Raw genomic sequence first — 22349 nt, 5'->3', positions numbered from 1 at the left:
TTTATGACATCAGATGTTGGCTGAGCAATGTTAAGAGAAAAAAGCAGCAAATAAGATTGTACACACAGTTCTGGCCAGGTGCGGTGGCTCACGCTTGTAATCCCAGCATTTTGGGAGGCCAAGGCGGGCGGATCACAGGGTCAGGAGATCGAGACCATCCTGGCTAACACGGTGAAACCCCATCTCTATTAAAAATACAAAAAAATTAGCCGGGCGTGGTGGCGGGCACCTGTAATCCCAGCTACTCAGGAGGCTGAGGCAGGAGAATGGTGTAAACCCGGGAGACGGAGCTTGCAGTGAGCTGAGATCGCACCACTGCACTCCAGCCTGGGCGACAGAGCAAGACTCCGTCTCAAAAAAATAAAATAAAATAAATAAATAAAAAAGATTGTACACATAGTTCTAACAAATATGCAAAAACTAAACAGTTCTGAGTAGAAAAAAAGGCATTAGAAAAATGTATAAAATTAACAGTGATTGGCCAGGCGCGGTGGCTCATGCCTGTAATCCCAGCACTTTGGGAGGCTGAGGTGGGCGGATCACCTGAGGTTGGGAGTTCAAGACCAGCCTGACCAACATGGAGAAACCCAGTCTCTACAAAAAATACAAAATTAGCCAGGCATGGTGATGCATCCCTGTAATCCCAGCTACTCTGGAGGCTGAGGCAAGAGAATCACGTGAACCTGGGAGGCGGAGGTTGCAGTGAGCCGAGATCGTGCCATTGCACTCCAGCCTGGGCTACAAGAGTGAAATTCCGTCTCAAATTAAAAAAAAAAATAAAAATTAACACTGATTATCTTTGGAGTGGTAGAAATATAGACTATTTTTTCATCTTTCTGCTTTTTTTTGTTTCTCAAAAGAAATGATTTTTATAATAGAAATAGCTGATTTCAGGCCAGGCGTGGTGGTTAATTATTGTAATCACAGCATTTTTGGGAGGCTAAGGCAGGTGGACTGCTTGAGCTCAGGAGCAATACAGCAAGACCATGTCTCCACAAATGATTTTTAAAAATTAGCTGGGCATGGAGGCGTGGGCTTGTGGCCCCAGCTATTTGGGAGGCTGAAGTGGGAGGATCCCTCGAGCAGGAGGTTGAGGCTGCAGTGAGCCATGTTTGTGCCACTGCACTCCAGCCTACACATAAAAATCACATTTATTTTATGTCTTAAAAAAAGAAAAATTTGTCTGGGTTGTTGAAATGACAGATATAACATCTTTATATTTGCATACACAGACTATAAACACCTCACTTGGGGTGACAGTGATAAATCGGATACTAAAGTAGCTACCCAAAATTAGTAGTTTTTGATAGCAGGGTCTCCTGAGAAAGGATGAAAGGTGAAAGGACGCCAAGAAGAATTAGTATAAGAAGCTGTCATTCCATTATGCAGAATACTCACCTGCCATCTGTGTTGTAATGCAATTCCATCACTGCTCCACTGTGTCCCTTCAGTGTGGCATAGTTATCACAGTCACCATAGACATTCCACAGTACTGTTAGGGAGACGGGTTCTGTGAGCATTACTAGGCAAAGGGTACTTATAAATTTATCAGAACAACAGTTCTCAGGCCAGGCACGGTGGCTCACACCTGTAATCCCAGCACTTTGGGAGGCCGAGGTGGGTGGATCACTTGAGGTCAGGAGTTCGAGACCAGCATGGCTGATACGGCGAAACCCCATCTCTACTAAAAATAAAAAAATCAGCCGGGTGTAGTGGCAGACGCCTACAATCCCAGCTCTTGGGAGACTGAGGCAGGAGAATCACTTGAACCCAGGAGACGGAGGATGCAGTGAGCCGAGATCGCGCCACCACACTCCAACCTGGGTGACAGAGTGAGACTCTGTCTCTAAAAAACCAACCGACCAACCAAACAAAAAAAACTATGTAGTTTGTCTGATGAAATTAAGCCTATCAATAATTCGTATATGTTCTGCAAAGATCCCTAAGCAATCCAGACGTTTGGCCACTAGTAAGCTTAAGCATCATAGAGCCAGAACATCCAAATCAAAATGGGCAGTGAAGACGGGTATCATCCACCCGGCACCGAGGAAAAGAGTTAACAGAAAAGAGCCAAATAACTCATTTCATCCCATAATCTGGCAAGAGAGTAGCAACAGAAGCATCTGATTTTTTTTCCTTCTGGCTTCATTTGCTGGAGTATAAATAAAATGACTTTTTCTACTTACTTCTCAAAAATGGGTATGAGAAATTCTTATTTCTCAAAAATGGAAATCTGGTAGTAGATCCTAATGATGTACAGGTAGATTATTTAAGGGAGTTACCACTTTAGGATTCCTTCCTTCCCATATGCTAGCTAGGATTCTGGGTGTGAATTAAGAGGACCTTATACCTTTGGGAAAATAAAAGTTATTTCTCTCCTCATTACTGCCATTAACCTGTTATGTCTAGATTGCTAAGTGCCTTGGTAAATTAGCTGGAGATTTGCCTCTATGAGGAAGACATTCTCAAACCAGAACAACTCACTTTCCAACTAGTAAAATAATGGCTTCTGTATTTACCCCATGGACTCCAGGTTCTACACCCAAGATCATTCAGCATGTTCATGCCCCAATTTTAGCATATTAGCCATGTAGCCTGTTATGTTGCCATCATAGAGTGATACCTTCTGTGGCACCCAAGATTTAAAAAAAAAATCAGTATCTGGCAGGAAAAATTATTCCAGATTCAAAAACTATGCCTCACATATCAGTCGGTCAAATCCTGCAGATGCTAAGGTGGATCCGTTGGGGTGGAACTTGCAGCAGTATACTTCCCCTTCATGTCCAGAGAGCAGCATGATTGGGGCTTGAAGGGAGGAACACCTTGGAGGTCCCTAAACAAAAGAGAAGCACAAGGTAACTACTGCATACAGGCAAAGGAGGCTACAAAATTAGGGGGTGGGGAGTGGAGGGAAAAGACCAAGAAAACAATGATTAAGTGGGTTTCATCTGACTTACAGAATGGCAGCTCTTCTCACATGAATGCCTCCAACTTGATACTCTCTGAAACTTTCCATTATCTACCTGTTATAATGACTCTCTTGTTCACTCTCTCAGCTCTTGTTGTACGACCAACTTTTTTTTGGAGATAGGGTCTCACTCTGTCACCTAGGCTGGACTGCAGTAGTGTGATCATGGTTCACTGCAGCTTCAAACTCCTTGGCTCAAGTGATCCTCCTGCCTCAGCCTCCTGAGTAGCCAGGACTACAGGCATGAACTAGCATGCCATGCTAATTTTTTTAGTTTTTGTGGAGATGAGGTCTTGCTACGTTGCCTAGGCTGGTCTCAAACTCCTGGCCTCCCTCCTTGGCCTCCCAAAGCACTAAGATTATAGGAATGAGCCACCACATTTGGCCTGGCTCATTTAACAAATGATGGAACTGACTTTCCCAACAACTCTGCTTGGTATGGAGTACTGGGTGAAATAGTTTTGTTTTATTTAAAATTTTTTTTGTGTGTTTTGAGACAGAGTTTTGCTCTGTCACCCAGGCTGGAGTGCAGTGGTGTGATCTCGGCTCACTGCAACCTATGCTTTCTGGGTTCAAGGGATCTGGTGCCTCAGCCTCCTGAGCAGCCAAGATTACAGGCATGCACAACCACGCCTGGCTAATTTTTGTATTTTTAGTAGAGATGGGGTTTCACCATGTTGGCCAGGCTGGTCTCAAACTCCTGGCCTCATGTGATCTGCCTGCCTTGGCCTCCCAGAGTGCTGGGATTATAGGCATGAGCCACTGCACCTGGCCTATTTTTATTTCTTATTTTTTCATAGCAAAGGGATCCTCAGCATGGGTGAAGTAGTTTTGATTATGGTCTTGGACACCAAGATGACACTTGGGCAATTCATCTAAACATGGGCTGATATGCTCACTTGTCAAATGGGAGAAGTATACTACCCATAATCCCCAAATCTCTTCAGTACTTTCCAGCATTTTCATATTTATTTATTTATTTTTTGGGAAGGAGTCTTGCTCTGTTGCCCAGGCTGGAGTACAATGGCGCGATCTCGTCTCATCGCAAACTCCGCCTCCTGGGTTCAAGCGATTCTCCTGCATCAGCCTCCCGAGTAGCTGGGATTACAGGCACCCACTACAAAAATTAGCCAGGCATGGTGGCGGGCGCCTGTAATTCCAGCCACTCAGGAGGCTGAGGCAGGAGAATCGCTTGAACCCGGGAGGCGGAGGTTGTGGTGCACCGAGATTGCGCCACTCCACTCCAGCCTGGGCGACAAGAGCAAAATTCCATCTTAAAAAAAAAAAAAAAAGAAGTTATGTGCTAGGCACTGGGCAAACAGCAATGAACAAAATAAACAATGGAGCTCGCTGTTCCAGTGGGAAAGGGGGAAGGGAGAAGGGAAGGTGAGAGAAAACAAGCAAACTATATATGTGGTGTCATGTGCTATAGAGCAAAAGAAGGGATGGGCACGGTGGCTCATGCCTGTAATCTCAGCATTTTGGGAGGCCAAGGTGTGCGGATTGCTTGAGCTCAGGAGTGAAATCCTGTCTCTACAAAAAAATACAATTAGTTAGATGTGGTGGTGTGTGTCTGTGGTCCCAGCTACTCAGGAGGCTGAGGCAGGAGGATCACTTGAGCCCAGGTGGTGGAGGCTGCACTGAGCCAGTGGTCAACACAGAGAGATTGTCTAAAAACAAAAAAACAAAAAAAGAGAGAGAGAGAAGCAATGTGGGTTCCACAGTATGTGGCACTGCAATTTAAAATAGGGTGGTCAGGAAAATCCTCACTGAAAAAATTACATTTGGGCAAATATTCACAGGAGCTGAATAGTAAACCATGTAAACATTTGTGAAGAGCAATCCCACAGAGAGGACAGCAAATGCAAACGTCCTGAGGCAGAGGCTTGGAACAGAGTGTAACTGAAGCCAGGTGAGCAATAAGAAATTGGTAAGAGAGGTAAAGGGAAAGAGGGCAAATAATTACAAGAATTTTGGTTTTTACTCTGGATGAAGTACAAAGCCACCAGAAAGTTTTCTGCAGAGTGTAATGTGATCTGATGTTTAGAAGGATTCCTCTGGTTATTGGCTTGGTAACAGGCGCTGATACAAAGGCAGAAAGTGGAAGACCAGTTAGGGTCCCACTACAAAAATGCCAGATGAGATAATAATGGCTTAGGCCATGAGGCAATGATGGAGATGGTAGAAGTAGCAATTCTAGACCTATTTTGAGCACGGTGCCAGCAGGATTTATTGAGGAGATGTGAGGACACTCGTATTTCCTCGTCTGAGCCTAAACAGGACATTAGAAGTGTGATCACTATTTCTATCTTACAAAAAATGTAGTTAGGAGCATGGTTTCTCAGTTCGAAATCTGCTTCTATCACGTACTTGGTAAGTCTGTTTTTCCATCTGCAAAATGGGTTAATAACGTTCCTAACAGGCTGCTACCAAGATCAATGGAAATTTCATATACGAAACACTTTAGTACAACAGTCAATGAATGTTAGCTGCTATTTAGTTGCTAATAATACTAGTGCAGAGAAATAAAGGGAAAAGCAACTTGCCCAAAGTCCCAAAACGAGCCAACACAAATCATTTCCCTTTTTTCTTCCCTCCCTCATTCATTCATTCTACAAACTCTTCGGAATTTTTATTCTATGCCAGATCCATGTTAGAGTCAGGATGCTTAAACCCGGGTCAGGGTTTTGAGCCCAAGGTCCTCAACTCTAATTCTAATGCTATCTCAGGGCAGTCGAGAGGCTGAAAACGGGCGCCAAACGGGGGAACACGTACGCAGCATTCGCAGGCTATGGGGAGCTTTTACAGTGTTTATGTGCTTTAACTCTGCGTAGAAACTCTCGTTCTGCCCCCGCAATGCGGTAAAGTGTCGGGGATCAGCGCTCTGAGGGGAGGAAGATGAGCTGAGGGCCAAAGGCCGCCTGCTTCTTCACTTACCGCTTGCAGCAAAGCTCCCGGCGTCGCCTGCTGCTGCCCGGCTCCTGGGCCAGACCCCGCTCCCAACAGCAACTCATGCCGCTGCCGCTTGACTGGAACCAGCGGCAACTCTGGGCCCTTACGCTTCTGCTGTTCTATCATGGCGGCAACCGGTCTCTTCAGCGCCGCCACTGACCGCGCTGACACTCTCAGGCGCCACGCAATTGGTTCCAACTTAGTCCTTCCTCCACAACTTCCAGCTTGGAAGAACCAATCGGCTTTCAATATTCCCATTTGCACCGCCCTCGGATAGTCTCTTGTTATTGGGCATATCTTTCTGACGTCATGAGAGTGCGATACCAGGATTGGTGGACGGAGCTGGCGACCGCCCTAGGCGCGCTGGGTCTTGTGGGTGGAAACGCGCTGGCTGACTGGGGTCGGCGTTTAGTTCAGCGCCGCGACTCGGGGACCTGGAGCTGACGCCTAGTACGTATGAGGAAGAACGGGGTGGGTGGCTGCCTGAGTCTGGAGGCGACGCCTCGGTTGTGCAGTCTGAACCTGCCCTTCTCAGCTGAGGGTGCTGATAGCAAGGGGTGGGAGGCGGGCCCCGAGTCCCCAGCTGTGGTAAGTAGTAGCCTGGGCTCCCTTTCGGGGCAGGAGCGGAGCCTTGGGGTCTCTGGCGGCAAGACCCAGCCCCTGCGGCTCCCTTCTTCAAGAGCGCCCATCGTGGCCAGTCCTGTGCCGGGCATTCCCAGGGAGAAAGGCCTGCGTCCCAGCCTCCTCCGGTGCCCCATTTGGCCGAGGAGGCTGACTTGTTTCTGCCACTGATTTTGCAGTTTTTGATCAGGGCCTACTGTATGCCCCCCTGAGAGAGACAGTGATGAAGGAAATGTCCGACTCCTTCTCCAGAGCACAGTCTTGTTGAGAAATTTGAGACTCATGCCCATGAACGTGGTCATTGCCTCAGTCGTCCTGCTGATATTTATTTAGCAGCGCGTTGGGGGTATGTTGTGAACCGGACACGGTCCCTACTCTCAGGGCGTTTAACTCTGGTGGGGAAAACGTTAAACAATGACCTCACTAATACATGGAAATGCCTCCTACTGCTGCCTGATGCTATGAGTGCCTGAAATAAGCAGGAAGGTTTTTCAGAGGAAAAGATGCCTGCGCTGGTAGCTGCAGGAAGTATTGTAATTAATTAGGTGAAGAGGTGAAGGCAGAACCTTCCATAGAGAACTACTTGTTCAGAGCCCTGAGGCACTTGGGAGGAAAATGACTAAAAGCACAAAGAGCCAGTGTGGCTGGTACAAAGAGAATGAAGGGAGTATGGTACAAGATGAAGCTGTACGTGATAGCGGTCAGACCTTGCAGGAATTTGTAGCTTTTATTTTAAAACGGATGAGATACCACTGAGCCGTCTTCCCCCAGTGGGGTGTGGTGGAGGAGGGGGCTTGATCCCTCAGGCACAGTGGTGTGAACAGACTGGGGTTGGGGAAGCCCTAGTGGATGTATGTGGACCACTTGGGATATGCAGTAATCCTGGTCAGAGATGTCAGTGAGGACTGAGATATGGGTGGAACTGCAGAGAATTGGACAGATTCTAGAGGTATATAGGAGGTAAAATGGGTGGGACTTGGTGATGGGTTGATTTTAGGGGGTGAAGAGAGGAATCAAAGGTAACTCCTAGGTTTCTGGCTTATGTAGTTGAATAGATGGTGGTACCATTCACTCACTATCACGGAATCCCTCAAGCTGGATAGGGAACACTAGAAGATGATTAGAGACCAGTTTTTTTTTTTTTTTTTTTTTTTTTTTGAGACAGGTTCTTGCTCTGTCGTCCAGGCTGGAGTGTGGTGGTGCAATCTTGGCTCACTGCAACCTCCACCTCCCAGGTTCAAGCAATTCTCCTGCCTTAGCCTCCCCAGTAGCTGGGATTACAGGCGCCTCCACTGTGCCCGGCCAATTTTTGTATTTTTGGTGGAGATGGGGTTCCACCATATTGGCCAGGCTGGTCTCCAACTCCTGGCCTCAAGTGATCCACCTGCCTCAGCCTCCCAAAATTCTGGGATTACAGGCCTGAGCCACTGCTCCCAGCTGAGACCAGTTTTGATTGATTGATTGATTGATTGATTGTGTGGGGTCATTCATGACATCCAAGAGGCAGTTTGAAATACAGCTTTGTGCTCAGAAGAGAGATTTGTGTTGGGAATATAAAATTGGGCATAATTTGTATATACATGAATTGAGCCATAGGTGTGGGTAAGGTCAGCTAAGTCAGAACCTTGACTAGTTCCAACATTTAATGGTGAAGAACAGGTGAATTAACCTACAGGAGATACAGAAGGAAGGAAGGAGGACTGGAAGAATGTCTCAGAAGCAAAAGAATGATTTGTGATAGAAATTTCTAGAATTTAAATAACATGAAGATTGAAAAACATATTTTGGCTTTTATCATCATGGAGGTCACAGTAACCTTAGCAAGAGTTATTTTGTTGGTGTGATTGGGCCAAAAGCCAGATATGAGGCAAGAATTTGGACAAGAAAATGTAGGTAGTGAACCTACACAGTATTTTTCATAGATATGATTGTAAAGAGGAGGAGAGGATGTGCTAACCGATGGGGATAAGGGATTATCCAGGATCCAGTTGAGGATCCAGTTGTGAGAAATTTGAGAATATTGTAGAAGATTTGAAAGTCACTGTGGAGTGTGGGAGAATGAGGTTACTAGAGAAATGTAGGATGCAAGGAAAAAAAAATTTTTTTTCCAGCATATCCGGCGGTTTAGTGCATGCATGGAGAAAACCTTTCTGGGTATGGCAAGGACATCGCTTGCTCAAGACACATTCTAACCTCTAATATGTCTTCTCTTACTGAAAAATCTGGAAAACTAAAAACCATTTTCTTGACTCCCTTGCACCTAAGGTGAAAATTGAATTTGGAACTGAGTTAAATGTGGAAAGAAGGAGGGTGTGAGTCATCCAGTTTTGCTGCCAGTCATGGCAGTAAATTTCTCCAGTCAATAGCTCCCTGGTTTGGTGGCTTGCTGCAGTGATAGCCATAACTTTCCTGGATTGTGGCAAAGGTGGTATTATTTTGTGGGTTACGTGTTGTTCCTGGAAGTTCTGCCAAAGTCTTTTATTGCAATACATCCCTTACTGCTTAAGTGGGTTCTGTTGTCTGCAACTGTCCCTGACCAGGTTAGAGGTACTGCCAGAGAGTTAAATATAAAGACAGAGTTAAAGGGAGTTTAGGGTGTTGTTGGAATGATGGGCTATGGAATCTAAGCTGGATTGGAAGAAAACTGAAGAAAAAGCGGAGGGCTGATAGATTGGAAGAAAATAGAGGCCAATAAATCAGGGTTCTAATGAGGTCAAAGAATAGTATTCTCTGCTAGAGGATTTCTGTTTATCCTAAAAGGCTTACTCAGTTATCTGTTTAACTTCTCTACTTCCCCCAGACTCTCTTTCTCTTCCTAGCTACTACTTTTGTTTGTTTGTTTTGAGAGAGAGTCTTACTCGTTGCCCAGGCTGATTGCAGTGGCATGATTATGGCTCACTGTAGTCTCGACCTCCCAGGCTCCAGTGATCTTCCCACCTCAGCCTCTCCAGTAGGTGAGACAACAGGTATGTGCCACCATGCCTGGCTAATTGTATTTTTTATAGAGATAAGGTCTTGCCATGTTGTCCAGGCTGGTCTCAAACTCCTGGCCTCAAGCGATCTTGCTGCCTTGGTCTCCCAAAGTGCTACGATTATAGGCATAAGCCACCATGCCTGGCCCCCAAGCTTCTGCTTTAGCACTTATCACATTGCAGTGTAATTGGTGTTATTTTGTGGGTTACGTGTTGTTCCTGGAAGTTCCGCCAAAGTCCGTTATTGCAATACATCCCTTTCTGCTTAAGTGGGTTCTGTTGTCTGCAACTGTCCCGGGCTAGGTTAGACGTACTGCCAGATAGTTAAATATAAAGACAGAGTTAAAGGGAGTTTAGAGTGTTGTTGGAATGATGATATCTGATATCCCTATCAGATTAGGAGGTCTTTGAGAACAGGGACTGTGTTGAAAAGGGTGGTTTAGGCTGGGTGCCGTGACTCACTCCTATAATCCCAGCACTTTGGGAGGCCGAGGCAGGTGGATCACCTGAGGTCAGGAGTTCGAGACCATCCTGACCAACATGGTGAAACCCTGTCTCTACTAAAAATACAAAAATTAGCTGGGCATGGTGGTGTGTGCCTGTAATCCCAGCTACTCGGGAGGCTGAGGCAGGAGAATCGCTTGAACCTGGGAGGAGGTTGCAGTGAGCTAAGATCGCGCCATTGCACTCTAGCCTGGGTGACAAGAACGAAATTCTGTCTCAAAAAAAAAAAAAGAAAAAAAAGAGTGGTTTAGTGGCAAGTGTGTGTGGCCCTTGGAATGGCCTAAGATTTGTCTCTTTCTTGCTATGTGGTTTTGGACAAGTTATTTCATTCTTGTAAAATAGGATTACTTGCTTTGTAGAGGAGTTTTAAGGATTGAAAGCAGGTTTATAAAGTACCTTATATATAAACATCAATCAATAGCATACTGAATTGATGAATTAACAATTTAAATGGGGTAAAATTAAATACTTCACTATTTTAGTAGACAATTTCCATGTGTGTTACACTGTGCTAGGCACTGGAGATTTGGGGAGGAAGTATATGATGATGTGCAAGACAAAGGCATGCTTACAAGAATTCCACATTCTACAAAGGGAGGAAAAAAATGTCCCTAAAAATGATTTGAATCCCATCTCCAGCATTCATATTTTGCAATCTTGAGCGAGTTTACTTAGCTTCTCTTGTGTCCTCATTTTTAAAATGGCAATGATAATTGCCTGTTTTATGGGATAGTCAAGAAGAGAATTATTGAATGTCATGAAGATAAAATTTTAAAAAGAAAAATTAGTTAAGAGAAGTAAAGCTCTTAGATTAATACGTGGCAGATATGAAGCACTCAAATATTAGCTATTATAAGACTTTGAAGGGATCTTAGGAATAATTGACTGAAAGTGTAGTGTCGAGTGGTAGAATAAGTGCTGATCCTGGGGTCTTGTACCAATGTTGCTAACTGTGAGCAGCCTTTGTCAAATCACTTGGCTTCATTTTCAGTGGCATAAAAGTAATAGGTTTAATTATTTCCATAATTCCTTTAAGTTTTTACATTTTCTGAGTTCACCTTTTGTGTTTTTCCTGGCATTTTACTATTCCTCTTTCCTGCTTTTGGCTATTTTCTCAACAGGTCCATGACTGGAATTTGAAAGCGAGAAGCATCTATCTTACATGGTCACTCTAGAATTTGGTGGGAGGGAGGAAAGTTGGACCACCAGTTTGACATTTGAAAGTGTCCCGGCCGGGTGCGGTGGTTCACACCTGTAATCCTAACACTGGGAGGCCGAGGCGAGCAGATCACTTGAGGTCAGGAGTTTGAGACCAACCTGGCCAACATGGTGAAACCATGTCTCTACTAAAAGTACACAAATTAGCTGGGCATGGTGTTGCATGCCTGTAGTCCCAGCTACTTGGGAGGCAGAGGTGAGAGAATCACTTGAACCCGGGAAGCAGAGGTTGCAGTGAGTCGAGATCGCACCACTGCACTCCAGCCTGGGCAACAGAGTGAGACTCCATCTTAAAAAAAAATAAAAAATAAAAAATAAAGTGTTCTGTCTGTTGATCTGTCCAACATATTAAATGAGACCTAGCTCCTTCTTCTTCTATATCCTTTAGACCAGAATGTGTTCCCCCCTCTTTCTCTACCTGTGCTTGGCATATAGTGAGGCTCAGTTCACTCATTTAAAAAAAACTGAGTACTTGTAGTATACCAGACCCGAGGAACACAAAATCAAATAAGAAATGGTCCTTGGTTTCATGTTTGAATGAATGGATCCAGACCTTGTTCATCCTAGCTCTTCCATGAATGATATCCACATTGATTCCTCTGATGTTGGGACCTAGTTAGTGTTAGAGCTATACTCTACAAAGTTTAGATTTAGACCGTGTATTAGCCCATTTTCACACTGCTCTAAAGAACTCCCTGAGACTGGGTAATTATAAAGGAGAAAGGTTTAATTGACTCACAGTTCTGAATTGCTGGGGAGTCCTCAGGAAACTTATAACTCATGGCAGAAGGTGAAGGGGAAGCAAGGCACGTCTTAAGTGGTGTCAGAGTAGAGAGAGAGAGAGCAAGAGAAACTGCCACATTTAAACCATCAGATCTCGTGAAAACTCCCTCACTATCATGAGAACAGACTGTGGGAAACCGCCATGATCCAGTCACCTCCCACTAGGTCCCTCCCCCAACATGTGGGGATTACAGTTCAAGATGAAATTTGGGTGAGGACACAAAGCCAAACCATATTCGATTGTGAATTCTTTTTGAGGTATAGTGCTTAAGAATGCAGGCTCTTGGCCGGGTGCCATGGCTCATGCCTGTAATCTCAGCACTTTGGGAGGCTGAGGTAGGAGGATTGCTTGAGCCAGGAGTTCAAGACCAGACTGGGCAACATAATGAGATCCAGTCTCTAGCCCCTCCCGCCAAAAAAAAAAATTAGCCAAGCTCGTTGGTGTGTTTCTGTCCCAGCTACTTGGGAGGCTGGGGCGGGAGGATAGCTTGAGCCCAGGAGGTCAAGGCTGCAGGGAGCCATGTTTGGACCATTGTACTCCCGCCTGGACAACAGAGTGAGACCCTGCCTCAAAACAAAAAACAAAGCAAACAGTGCAGGCTCTGGAGTCATTATTCTGTCTCTGTTCATATCCTAGTAGTTTTAGTTAGCTTACTTTGCTCACAATTCCAGCACAGCTTAAAGATAAACTAAAATTCCTTTAAATTCTTAGGGTTCTAGTCAATTAGTACTCAAGTAACAAAAAAATCTAAATCCAAACAAGCTGGAAAATGATAACAAAAATCTTGACCAGGTCAGTAAGGTGACACATTAAATGAAGTTCCAAAAAGGCTATAAAATGTCTGGCCAATTTAATATTGTTCTTTAAGCTTTTCATTGCTTGGGGGATAGGAGGACAGGATGTGTAGGGTTTTTTTCCCAGTTGCATGTGTACTTAAAAATTTTTTTTTGAAACTATCACAAAATTATGGAAGCATGTACAGATAACATTTTTCTGAATTATTTGAGTTAAATTGCTGACCCAATACCCCAACAGCCCTGAAAACTTTTTTTCCTACAAACAAGGACATTCTCCTCTATAGCCACAGTGTAATTACCAACATTATGAAATTAACATTGCATTACTTCTTTGATCCTCAGGCCCCACCTCTTGATGTTCGAGCTCTGACTACCCATTCTGGGCTGCTCCAGTGTGTGCCTTCATCACCCTACTCTTCCCTATATTGCAGTTCTCTTTGTAGATTTCCTCCTCACCCAGCATAGACTCTGACCTCACTCTGGGCCACCATTTCTTCTCCTGTATCCTTTACTTCCATCCCATACTTTCCTTTCTCTGTCCCTTGTTTTGGAAAGAGAGTGGCTAGTAATTGGTCCCCTGTTGCTTCCCTATGTAACACAGTTGTTTAAAACATGCAAGCAAAATGCTTTGTTCTGCATTCAGAGCTATTGCAAGGCAACTCCAAATGGTGTACCTCAATCCTTGTCAACTTACTGGCTCTTTTAAGTGTATGAATGTGGTCCTGTCTGACTGACTGTATCTATCTTAATGTTATATACTCTTTTTTTTTTTTCTTTCTGAGACAGAGTCTCTGTTGCCCAGGGTGGAGTTGCCCAGGGTGGAGTGCAGTGGCATGATCTCGGCTCGCTGCAACCTCCACCTCCCATGTTCAAGTGGTTCTCCTGTCTCAGTCTCCTGAGTAGCTGGGATTACAGGTGCCCACCACAATGCCCAGCTAATTTTCATATTTTTAGTAGAGGTGGGGTTTCATCGTGTTGCCCAGGCTGTTCTCGAACTCCTGGACTCTAGTGATCCACCCGCCATGGCCTCCCAAAGTGCTGGTATTAACAGGTGTGAGCCACCGTGCCTGGCTCAATGTTATATACTCTTATTTTTTTTTTTAGACGGACTCTCGCTCTGTCGCCCAGGCTGGAGTACAATGGTACGATCTTGGTTCACTGCAAGCTCCACCTCCCAGGTTCACGCCATTCTCCTGCCTCAGCCTGCCGAGTAGCTGGGATTACAGGTGCCCGCTGCCACGCCCGGCTAATTATTTGTATTTTTAGTAGAGATGGAGTTTCACTGTGTTAGCCAGGATGGTCTTGATCTCCTGACCTCGTGATCCACCTGCCTCAGCCTCCCAAAGTGCTGGGATTACAGGCGTGAGCCACCGCGCACAGCTGTATACTCTTTAAAAGTAGCAGAACTCTTTTTTTTTCCAAGTGAAATCTTACACAGAATTTTAATATGTAAACTGGATCAAAGCAGAATACGTTGTTACAGTAGGCACCCTTGCAGTAATTCTCACTCACTCCCCCTTTCACTGTGGCCCACCATAAGGTTGGGAGATTAACTGTGAATCAGTAATAATTGACCTTGCCTAATTACTGAGGAGAGGCTTCTACCCAACTGCTCTGAGTGGGACTTCTCCCAGCTCTAGTTTTTTTGGGGGTTCTACTCCCTCAGCCTTTGGTATGGAGGCTCACCTCTGGTTGGTTGACTTAGAGGCAGCCTCACTGGTCTGGGACCTTGTGGTGACCTAGATATTTCAGAGTTGACTTTTTTTTTTAATTTCTTTTTTTTGAGACAGGGTTTCATTTTGTCTTCTAGGCTGGAGTGCAGTGGTATGATCACGGCTCAGTGCACTCTCCATCTCTTGGGCTCAAGTGATCCTCCTGCCTCAGCCTCCTGAGTAGCTGGGACAATAGGCAGGTGCCACTATGCCGAGCTAATTTATTTTATTTTTTGTATTTTTAGTAGAGATAGGGTTTTACCGTGTTGTCCAGGCTGGTCTTGAACTCCTGACCTCAAGCGATCCACCCACCTTGGCCTTCCAAAGTGCTGGGATACAGGCCTGAGCCACCATGCCCAGCCATAATTTTCTTTTCTTTTTTTTAAAAAATATTTTGTGGAGATGGGGTGTCGCTGTGTTGCCCAGGCTGGCCTCGAACTTCTGGGCTTAAGCATTCCTTCCACCTCCGCCTTCCAAAGTGCTGGAATTACAGGTGTGAGCTACTGTACCTGGCCTGGAAGTTGACTTTTTAAAAATAAATTTGGATTAACTAAGGAGCCTCTGAGTAACCGCAATAGAACCCTCAGTTTCTACAGAATTTGAAAAAAAGTTTTATATTCCATGTTTAAAAAATGACAACCATTTACTTTCCCGAAATTGTAAACCTGTTATAGTCATACTCCCTTGTTCATGGGGGATACATTCCAAGACCCCCATTGGATCCCTAAAATTGTGGGCACTGCTGAACCAAGTTGCTATCAATTGGAAGATGTTTCTGTTTGTATTTTCTACCCACAAATTTAATGCCTTCTCCATCTTAACTAAGCACTTATCATACACTGTGGCTATAACTTTAGCAGTTTGAGGTGCAACAGCAAAACTAACATGAATGTTTTTTTCTTCCTCACAATTTCAGACATCGAAGATTCATTCTTACTATAGATCTTAGCAACCTTAGCATACAATTTTTTTTTCCCCTTGAGAACTTTCACCCTTTCACTTAAAGGAAGCAGTTTACAGCTTCTCTTTGGCATACCAAAATTGCCAGCATTACTACTCTGCTTCGTGGCCGTTATTAAGTAAAGAAAGAATTATTTGAACACAAGCAGAGATACTTCAACAGTCAGTCTGATAACCAAGATGGCTACTATGTGACTAATGGGCACTTAATATACACTGAGTGACTAGTGTATGCAGCATGGATACGCTGGATAAAGGGGATGATTCATATCCCAGATGGAACAGAGTGGGATGGCACAAGATTTCATCACACTAATAAGAACAACATAACAGTTTTAAGCTTATGAATTGTTTATTTCTGGAATTTTTCATTTGGTGTTTTTGGACCGTGGTAGACTGTGAGTAACTGCAACTGTGGAAAGTACAACTGTGGATGGGAGGACTACTGTACTGTTATATTTCAGGCTTTCCCTCAAAAATGCATGCCAGTTTTTTTTTGAGATAAGGTCTCACTGTGTCGCCCAGGCTGGATTGCATTGGCATGATCGTACCTCACTGCAGCCTTGATCTCCTTGGCTCAAGCGATCCTCTTGCTTCAGCCTCCCAAGTAGCTGGGATTATAGGCTGGTGTCACCACACCTGGCTGATTTTTTTTCTTTTTTTCTTTTTTTTTTTTTTTTGAGACGGAGTCTCGCTCTGTCACCAGGCTAGACTGTAGTGGGGCGATCTCGGCTCACTGCAGTCTCCGCCTCCCGGGTTCAAGCAATTCTCCTGCCTCAGCCTCCCAAGTAGCTGGGACTACAGGTGTGCACCACCACGCCTAGCTAATTTTTGTATTTTTAGTAGAGATGGGGTTTCACTATGTTGGCCGGGATGGTCTCGAACTCTTGATCTTGTGATCCGCCCGCCTCGGCCTCCCAAAGCGCTGGGATTACAGGCGTGAGCCACTGTGCCTGGCTGATTTTTTTTTTTTTTTTAAGTAGAGATAGAGTCTCACTGTGTTGTCCAGGCTGGCCTTGAACTCCTGGCCTCAAGTGATCCTCCCGCCTTAGCTTCCCACGATTACAGTCGTGAGCCACTGCATCTGGCCCCAGTTTCCTTCTTGAAGAATTGCATGGGGTTTCTTAGGCCACTGTTCTACAGGAGGTATAAATCTGGGAGCATTAAACCTAGCTTTTTATATGCTTATCACAGCAGAAGTCTGTAAGCAACAATGTAAATTCATTTCTGCTTTAGACTTTTTTTTTTTTTGAGATGGAATCTTGCTCTGTTGCCCAGGCTGGAGTGCAGTGGCCTGATCTCGGCCCACTGCAGCCTCTACCTCACCAGTTCAAGCGATTCTCCTGCCTCCAGAGTAGCTGGGATTACAGGCGCCTGCCATCACGCCTGGCTGATTTTTGTTGTTTTTTTTTTTTGGAGACGGAGTCTCACTGTGTCATCAGGCTGGAGTGCAGTGGCTCAATCTCGGCTCACTGCAACCTCTGCCTCCTGGGTTCAAGCAATTCCCCTGCCTCAGCCTCCCAAGTAGTTGGGACCACAGGTGTGCACCACCATGCCCGGCTCATTTTTTGTATTTTAGTAGAGATGGGGTTTCACCGTGTTGGCCAGGCTGGTCTCGAACTCCTGACCTCAGATGATCCACCCGCCTTGGCCTCCCAAAGTGCTGGGATTACAGGCATGAGCCGCTGCACCTGGCCTATGACCTTTGTGTGTAGAGTAACAGATGATAGATTAAGATGTTTGAAGTTAATTTAGATGTTTCAGCTGCTGGTGCCCCTATGGATTCTGTACCTCACTAACACGTTTCAAGTGTTGGAGGGATAATAAAAGTCTCCTGATAGAACTTGATAGATTAGTAACTCCTGTTCTAGCATGTGAGGTGAGGGATACTGGACAGAGGGAAAGGACAGGCTAGAGATGAGATTGTATTGCTATGAAATGGAAGAGGCAGGATTTAACCAGAATGTAAAACTTGGAATTAACCTGTTTATGAGCTATTTCTCAAGAACTGACAAATCTGCCTGTATTAGCTCTGTGTACTTTTAGTACAGTAATAAAAAGACACTTTGGCCGACCGAAGCAGAAAAGGGCAAGTTTATTATAAGGATATAAGATTATCTTAGGGAGCTTGAGGACAGGGATGTTCCTGAGCTGTGGGATAATACTAGAACAAGGATTTGGATGTCCTGAAAGGATTTTCTTTCATTTCTGTTTCAAGTGAAGCTGTCAATTTAATGGATGGTCATTGTAAATCAGGAATACTTACCAAAATCAGGACATCAAGTCATCCTCTGAAAGTGAAAGGAAGCAGTGGGGGTTGAGGAGAGAAGAAAGTATTTACCTGTGAAAACACAAGAAAAATAATTTCAGGTCTTACTGGTGTCAAATATAATTGGGAGGAAAGAGAACTGAGGATAGTACCATTAGATTTATCTTGGCAGTGATTTATCCAACAGAGTAAAGAGGCATGTTTAAGAGCCGCTAGATTGCTGGTTTCCCCTCTGTTTAAGATCAGGAGGCTGAGCAAGATTATCTCTAAGGTAAGTATCCAAAGCTGTAAGTTTTGCTACTTAGGCAGCATCAGTGTCACCTAGTAGCTGGTTGAAAATGCATTATCTCGGGTAACACCTCAGACCTACTGAACTGCAATCTGCATTTTCAGATAATTCAGAAATAGTTAAATGAATTTGGTACATCCAACAATGGATTATTAGGTGCGTGTTAACAAAAAGTTGTGTATGTGTATGAATTGCTGTAATAAGAAAATGATTTCATGATTCCATTAAAAAACCACTTCTAAATATAAAAAAACTGTTAAGAATATAGATCAAATTGAATTACAGGTGATTTCATTTTCTTTATTAATGTATTATCTGAATTTTTTTATTATCTGAACTTTCACAGTGTGTATGTGTTTTAATTTTATCAAGAAAAAAAAAGTAAGCCCTTTTCTCTTTGAAGTCACTTCAGATTTAATACCTAGCATAGTAGTTAAGAGAATGGACTCTGGAGTCAGCCAGTTTGACTCCCCATTTCCTGGCTTTTTGACATGCTTAGTAATTTGACTTCTGGAAGCCTTTGTTCTCTCATCTGTATAATATAATAGTAATAGAACTTACATTTTAAGAGTTTTGAGAATTGTTTTGTTTTGTTTTTGAGATGGAGTTCGCTCTGTTCCTTAGTCTGGGGTGCAGTGGTATGATCTCTCACTGCAGCCTCTGCCTCCCAGGTTCAAGTGATTCTCCTCCCTCAGCCTCCCAAGTAGCTGGGACTACAGGCTCCTGCCAGTATGCCTGGCTAATTTTTGTATTTTTAGTAGAGATGGGATTTCGCCATGTTGGCCAGGCTGGTCTGGAACTCCTGATCCTGAGATCGTCCAACCTCAGCTCCCACAGTGCTGGGATTACAGGTGTGAGCCACCATACCCAGCCTGAGTTTTGAGAATTAAATGAGATTGCATGTCTAGTGCTTAGCACAGTGCCTGGACATAGTAAGTGCTGCATTAATGTTTTTATTTCTGTTATTCCATTTTTTCGAGATCCGGTCAAACATACTTAACATCTTTTCCCACCCTCCCCCAAAATTCTTCCCCGGCAAAAAAATAGCAAAAATAGCAATTTAAAAAAACCAAACACAACAAAATTAGTAGCCTAATGGCCTTGGGTAAGTAACAAATTGTTGAGAAATAGGATCAAGGTTTCCAGAACTCCCCACAATTAGAATAAACAAAAGAGATTTGGATAAAAGTATATGGTGTTAAATCTAGTGGTATTATTCTGTAGAGAATAGCTGTGGATTGTCTGCATATTCATTTCTTTAACGCAGATATCTCTCTAATTGGTGTCTGATTTCTTTATGACAGGACACTTGTATTAGCTTTAATAGAAGAGAAATGGAGGAGCCATAGAATATTAAGGATGAATTCAGGAAGGCCTGAGACCATGGAAAACTTGCCTGCTCTCTACACTATTTTCCAAGGAGAGGTATATTCTTTTGTGCTTTGAAAACCCACCATTTATGTTAAAATAGATTAAGGGTGACAACTGGGTTTGTTGTTCCTGTCCACTTAAGTCTGTCTTGAGCATTACAGCTTAAATGGGAAGGGCCAGCGGAACATCTGGCAATCACATGTGCCTTCTCTAAGCTCCAGATATTTAAGTGCGTAGTTGACATCGTCATTGGAATACCAGCATGTGTAATTTATGTTTTAAAATAAATTTATTTTTTCACTGCTGTGGTTTGAATGTGTCCCCTAAAAAGCATGTTTTGGAAACTTAATCTCCAGTGCATCAACGTTGGGAGGTAGGGCCTAGTAGGAGGTATTTAGTTCTTGAGGGCTCCACCCTCCTGAATGGATTAATGCCAATTATTGAAAGGCTTGAGGCTGTGAGTTTGATCTCTTTCTCTCCTTCTTACCCTCTTACCTTCCACCATGGGATGACACAACAAGAAGATTCTTGCCAGATGCTGGCACCTTGCTCTTGGACTTTCCAACCTCCAGAACTATGAGCCAAATAAATTTCATTTCTTTATAAATTATCCAGTCTCTGGTATTCTGTTAAAGTAACACAGAACATACTGAGACACTCAAAAAATTGTTTCTCTTCTAGATGTTTTCACCTCAACGAATAGAACCACTATCCTGCAGGTTGCCAGACTACGCATCTGGCCATCATCCTTGATTTCTCTTCTTGATTTGATTTTGATTTTCCCTCCCACTCCAGTCTATTTGCAAGTCCTAATTATATCCCTGGTCTATGTACTTCTTTATCCCCTTGGCACCCTATTAGTTAAAACTCACTATCTCTTGCCTGGTCTTTACTGGGATCCCTGCTTCATCGTAGCTCCTCTCCAGTCTGTTCTTCACATTGTAGCTAGCATAAGATTTTTGTTTTTGTTTTTGTTTTTTAATTCTTTTTTAAAAATTGAGCTGGGGTCTCACTATGTTGCCCAGGCTGGTCTCAAACTCCTGGGCTTAAGTGATACTCCCACTTCAGCCTCCCAAAGTCCTGGGGTTACAGGCATGAGCCACTGTGCTTGGCCTAGAATAAGATTTTTAAAGTAGGTTGGACATGTTGCTTTCTCACGGCTCTTCAGAAGCTTCTCATTACAATTGAATACAGACATGGACCTTCCACAGCTTGCCGCTGGGTGCTCTCACAATGTTGTTTGTTCTACCCTGCTCGTAGTCAAGACACACTGGCCTCCTTAATAGCTTTGAACAGTCTGAGTTCTTGCTCTCTCTTTAGGATTTTTGCACATGCTGTTTTCTTTTTAGTCTGTGCTGCTATAACAAAATACCTGAGATTGGGTAATTTATAAAGAACAGAAATTTATTTCTCACAGTTCTGGAGGCTGGGAAATCTAAGATCAAGTTGTCAGCAGATTTGGTGTCTAGTGAAGACTACTCTGTTTCCAAGATGGCACCTTCCTGCTGCATCCTCTGGAGGGAAGAAATGCTGTGTCCTCACATGACGGAAGGGACAGAAGGAGCGAACTCACCCTTTCGAGCCCTTTTATGAGGCACTCATCCATTCATGAGGGGCCTAAGGGCCCCACCTCTTGATACCATTGAATTGGGGATTAGGCTTCAAAGTGAATATTGGAGAAATACCAAAGTTCATGTTGAACTTTAGTCCCCCACGTGGGGGTATTAAGAGGTGGTATTAAGAAGTATTAATCACTTGGGAAGTGGTTAAGTCATGAAGGCTCTACCCTTGTAAATGTGATTAATGCCCTTATAGAAGAGGCTACAGGGAGCTGCCTGGCCCCTCCATTCCTTCTGCTGTGTGAAGACACAGCATTTGTCACCTCCAAAGGACACAGGAATAAGGTGCCATCTTGGAAGCAGACAGTGAGCCCTTATCAAACACAAAATCTGCTGGCACCTTGATCTTGAACTTCCCAGCCTCCAGAATTGTGAGAAATAAATTTCTATGGTATTTTGTTATAGCAGCACAAACAGACTAAGACACTCTTCCTTTTAACTACCCACTTTCCCATCATCTTGTATTCATCCTTTAGGTCTCAGCCCTAATGTCTCCTCAGAATTTTTTTTACCCATCATAAATAAATAGGTTCACACTGTATTTAATTATATACTTGTTTAATGTCTGTCTTCCTCACAAGACACTAAGCTCCATGAGGGCTGAGTTCTGTCTGTTTTGTTGTATATCTCAGTCTTAGGTGGATGGGTAGAAAATAGTAAGTGCTTGATACATTTTTGATGACCGAATGAATTATCAACCTTTGGCAGAGAAGGCATATTTGTTTCAAGAGCAGAGGCTTTGAAACCAGACAAAATCGGGATTCTAGTCCCAGCTCTTTTGCTTGCTATGTGAGCCTTTAGGGTGTCACTTAATCGCTTTGAACCTCAGTTTTCTTATTTGTTAAATGGAGGTTCCATTTATTCACAGTAATTCTCTTCCATAGAATTACTGTGATGGTTAAATAAGCTATCATCTATAAGAATACAATGCCTGAGACATAGTAGGAATTAATTAATGTTGGCTCCCTCCTCTTGAAGTGAAAGTAAAGCCAAAAAATTGTTTTCAGTGTCTTACAAGAGCATGTAGTTTGCTTGTTTGTTTGTTTGAGACGGAGTTTTGCTCTTGTTGCCCAGGTTGGAGTGCAATGGTGTGATCTCAGCTCACTGCAACTGCTCACTGCAACCTCCACCTCCCAGGTTCAAGCAATTCTCCTGCCTCAGCCTCCTAAGTAGCTGGGATTACAGGCGCCCACCACCACACCCAGCTAAATTTTGTACTTTTAGTAGAGACAAGGTTTCACCATGTTGGCCAGGCTAGTCTCCTGACCTCAGGTGATCCACCCGCCTCGGCCTCCCAAAGTGCTGGGATTACA

General features: G+C 43.9%; 2 protein-coding genes across 13 annotated transcripts in view; one reads left to right on the top strand and one right to left on the bottom strand.

Moving 5' to 3' along the window:
* The window catches only part of SNRNP40 (small nuclear ribonucleoprotein U5 subunit 40), a 36953-nt gene extending 30907 nt beyond the window's left edge, over positions 1 to 6046 (bottom strand). For both annotated transcript variants that reach the window (XM_003307937.6, XM_063783561.1), the window contains exons 1-3: positions 5906 to 6046; positions 2704 to 2833; positions 1399 to 1492 (exon numbers count right to left, since the gene is read on the bottom strand). In XM_003307937.6, coding sequence (XP_003307985.2) covers positions 1399 to 1492; positions 2704 to 2833; positions 5906 to 6046 — 365 coding nt within the window. The remainder of the gene's footprint in view (positions 1 to 1398; positions 1493 to 2703; positions 2834 to 5905) is intronic.
* Positions 6047 to 6095: 49 nt separating this feature from the next.
* Positions 6096 to 22349, top strand: part of ZCCHC17 (zinc finger CCHC-type containing 17) — a 68099-nt gene continuing 51845 nt past the window's right edge. The window contains exons 1-2 of one of the 11 annotated variants that reach the window (XM_001158971.6): positions 6096 to 6370; positions 19351 to 19471. In XM_001158971.6, coding sequence (XP_001158971.1) covers positions 19406 to 19471 — 66 coding nt within the window. In that variant the 5' untranslated portion in view covers positions 6096 to 6370; positions 19351 to 19405. Of the gene's footprint in view, positions 6509 to 19350; positions 19472 to 22349 lie in introns of all 11 variants that reach the window. The other 10 variants (XM_054680916.2, XM_063783564.1, XM_063783569.1 and 7 more) reach the window with 10 other exon arrangements.

Source organism: Pan troglodytes, chromosome 1, assembly GCF_028858775.2.
Source record: "Pan troglodytes isolate AG18354 chromosome 1, NHGRI_mPanTro3-v2.0_pri, whole genome shotgun sequence".
Lineage (NCBI taxonomy): Eukaryota > Metazoa > Chordata > Mammalia > Primates > Hominidae > Pan > Pan troglodytes.
The sequence above is the reverse complement of the archived record's forward strand: the minus strand, read 5'-3'. Positions and strand labels throughout refer to the sequence as shown.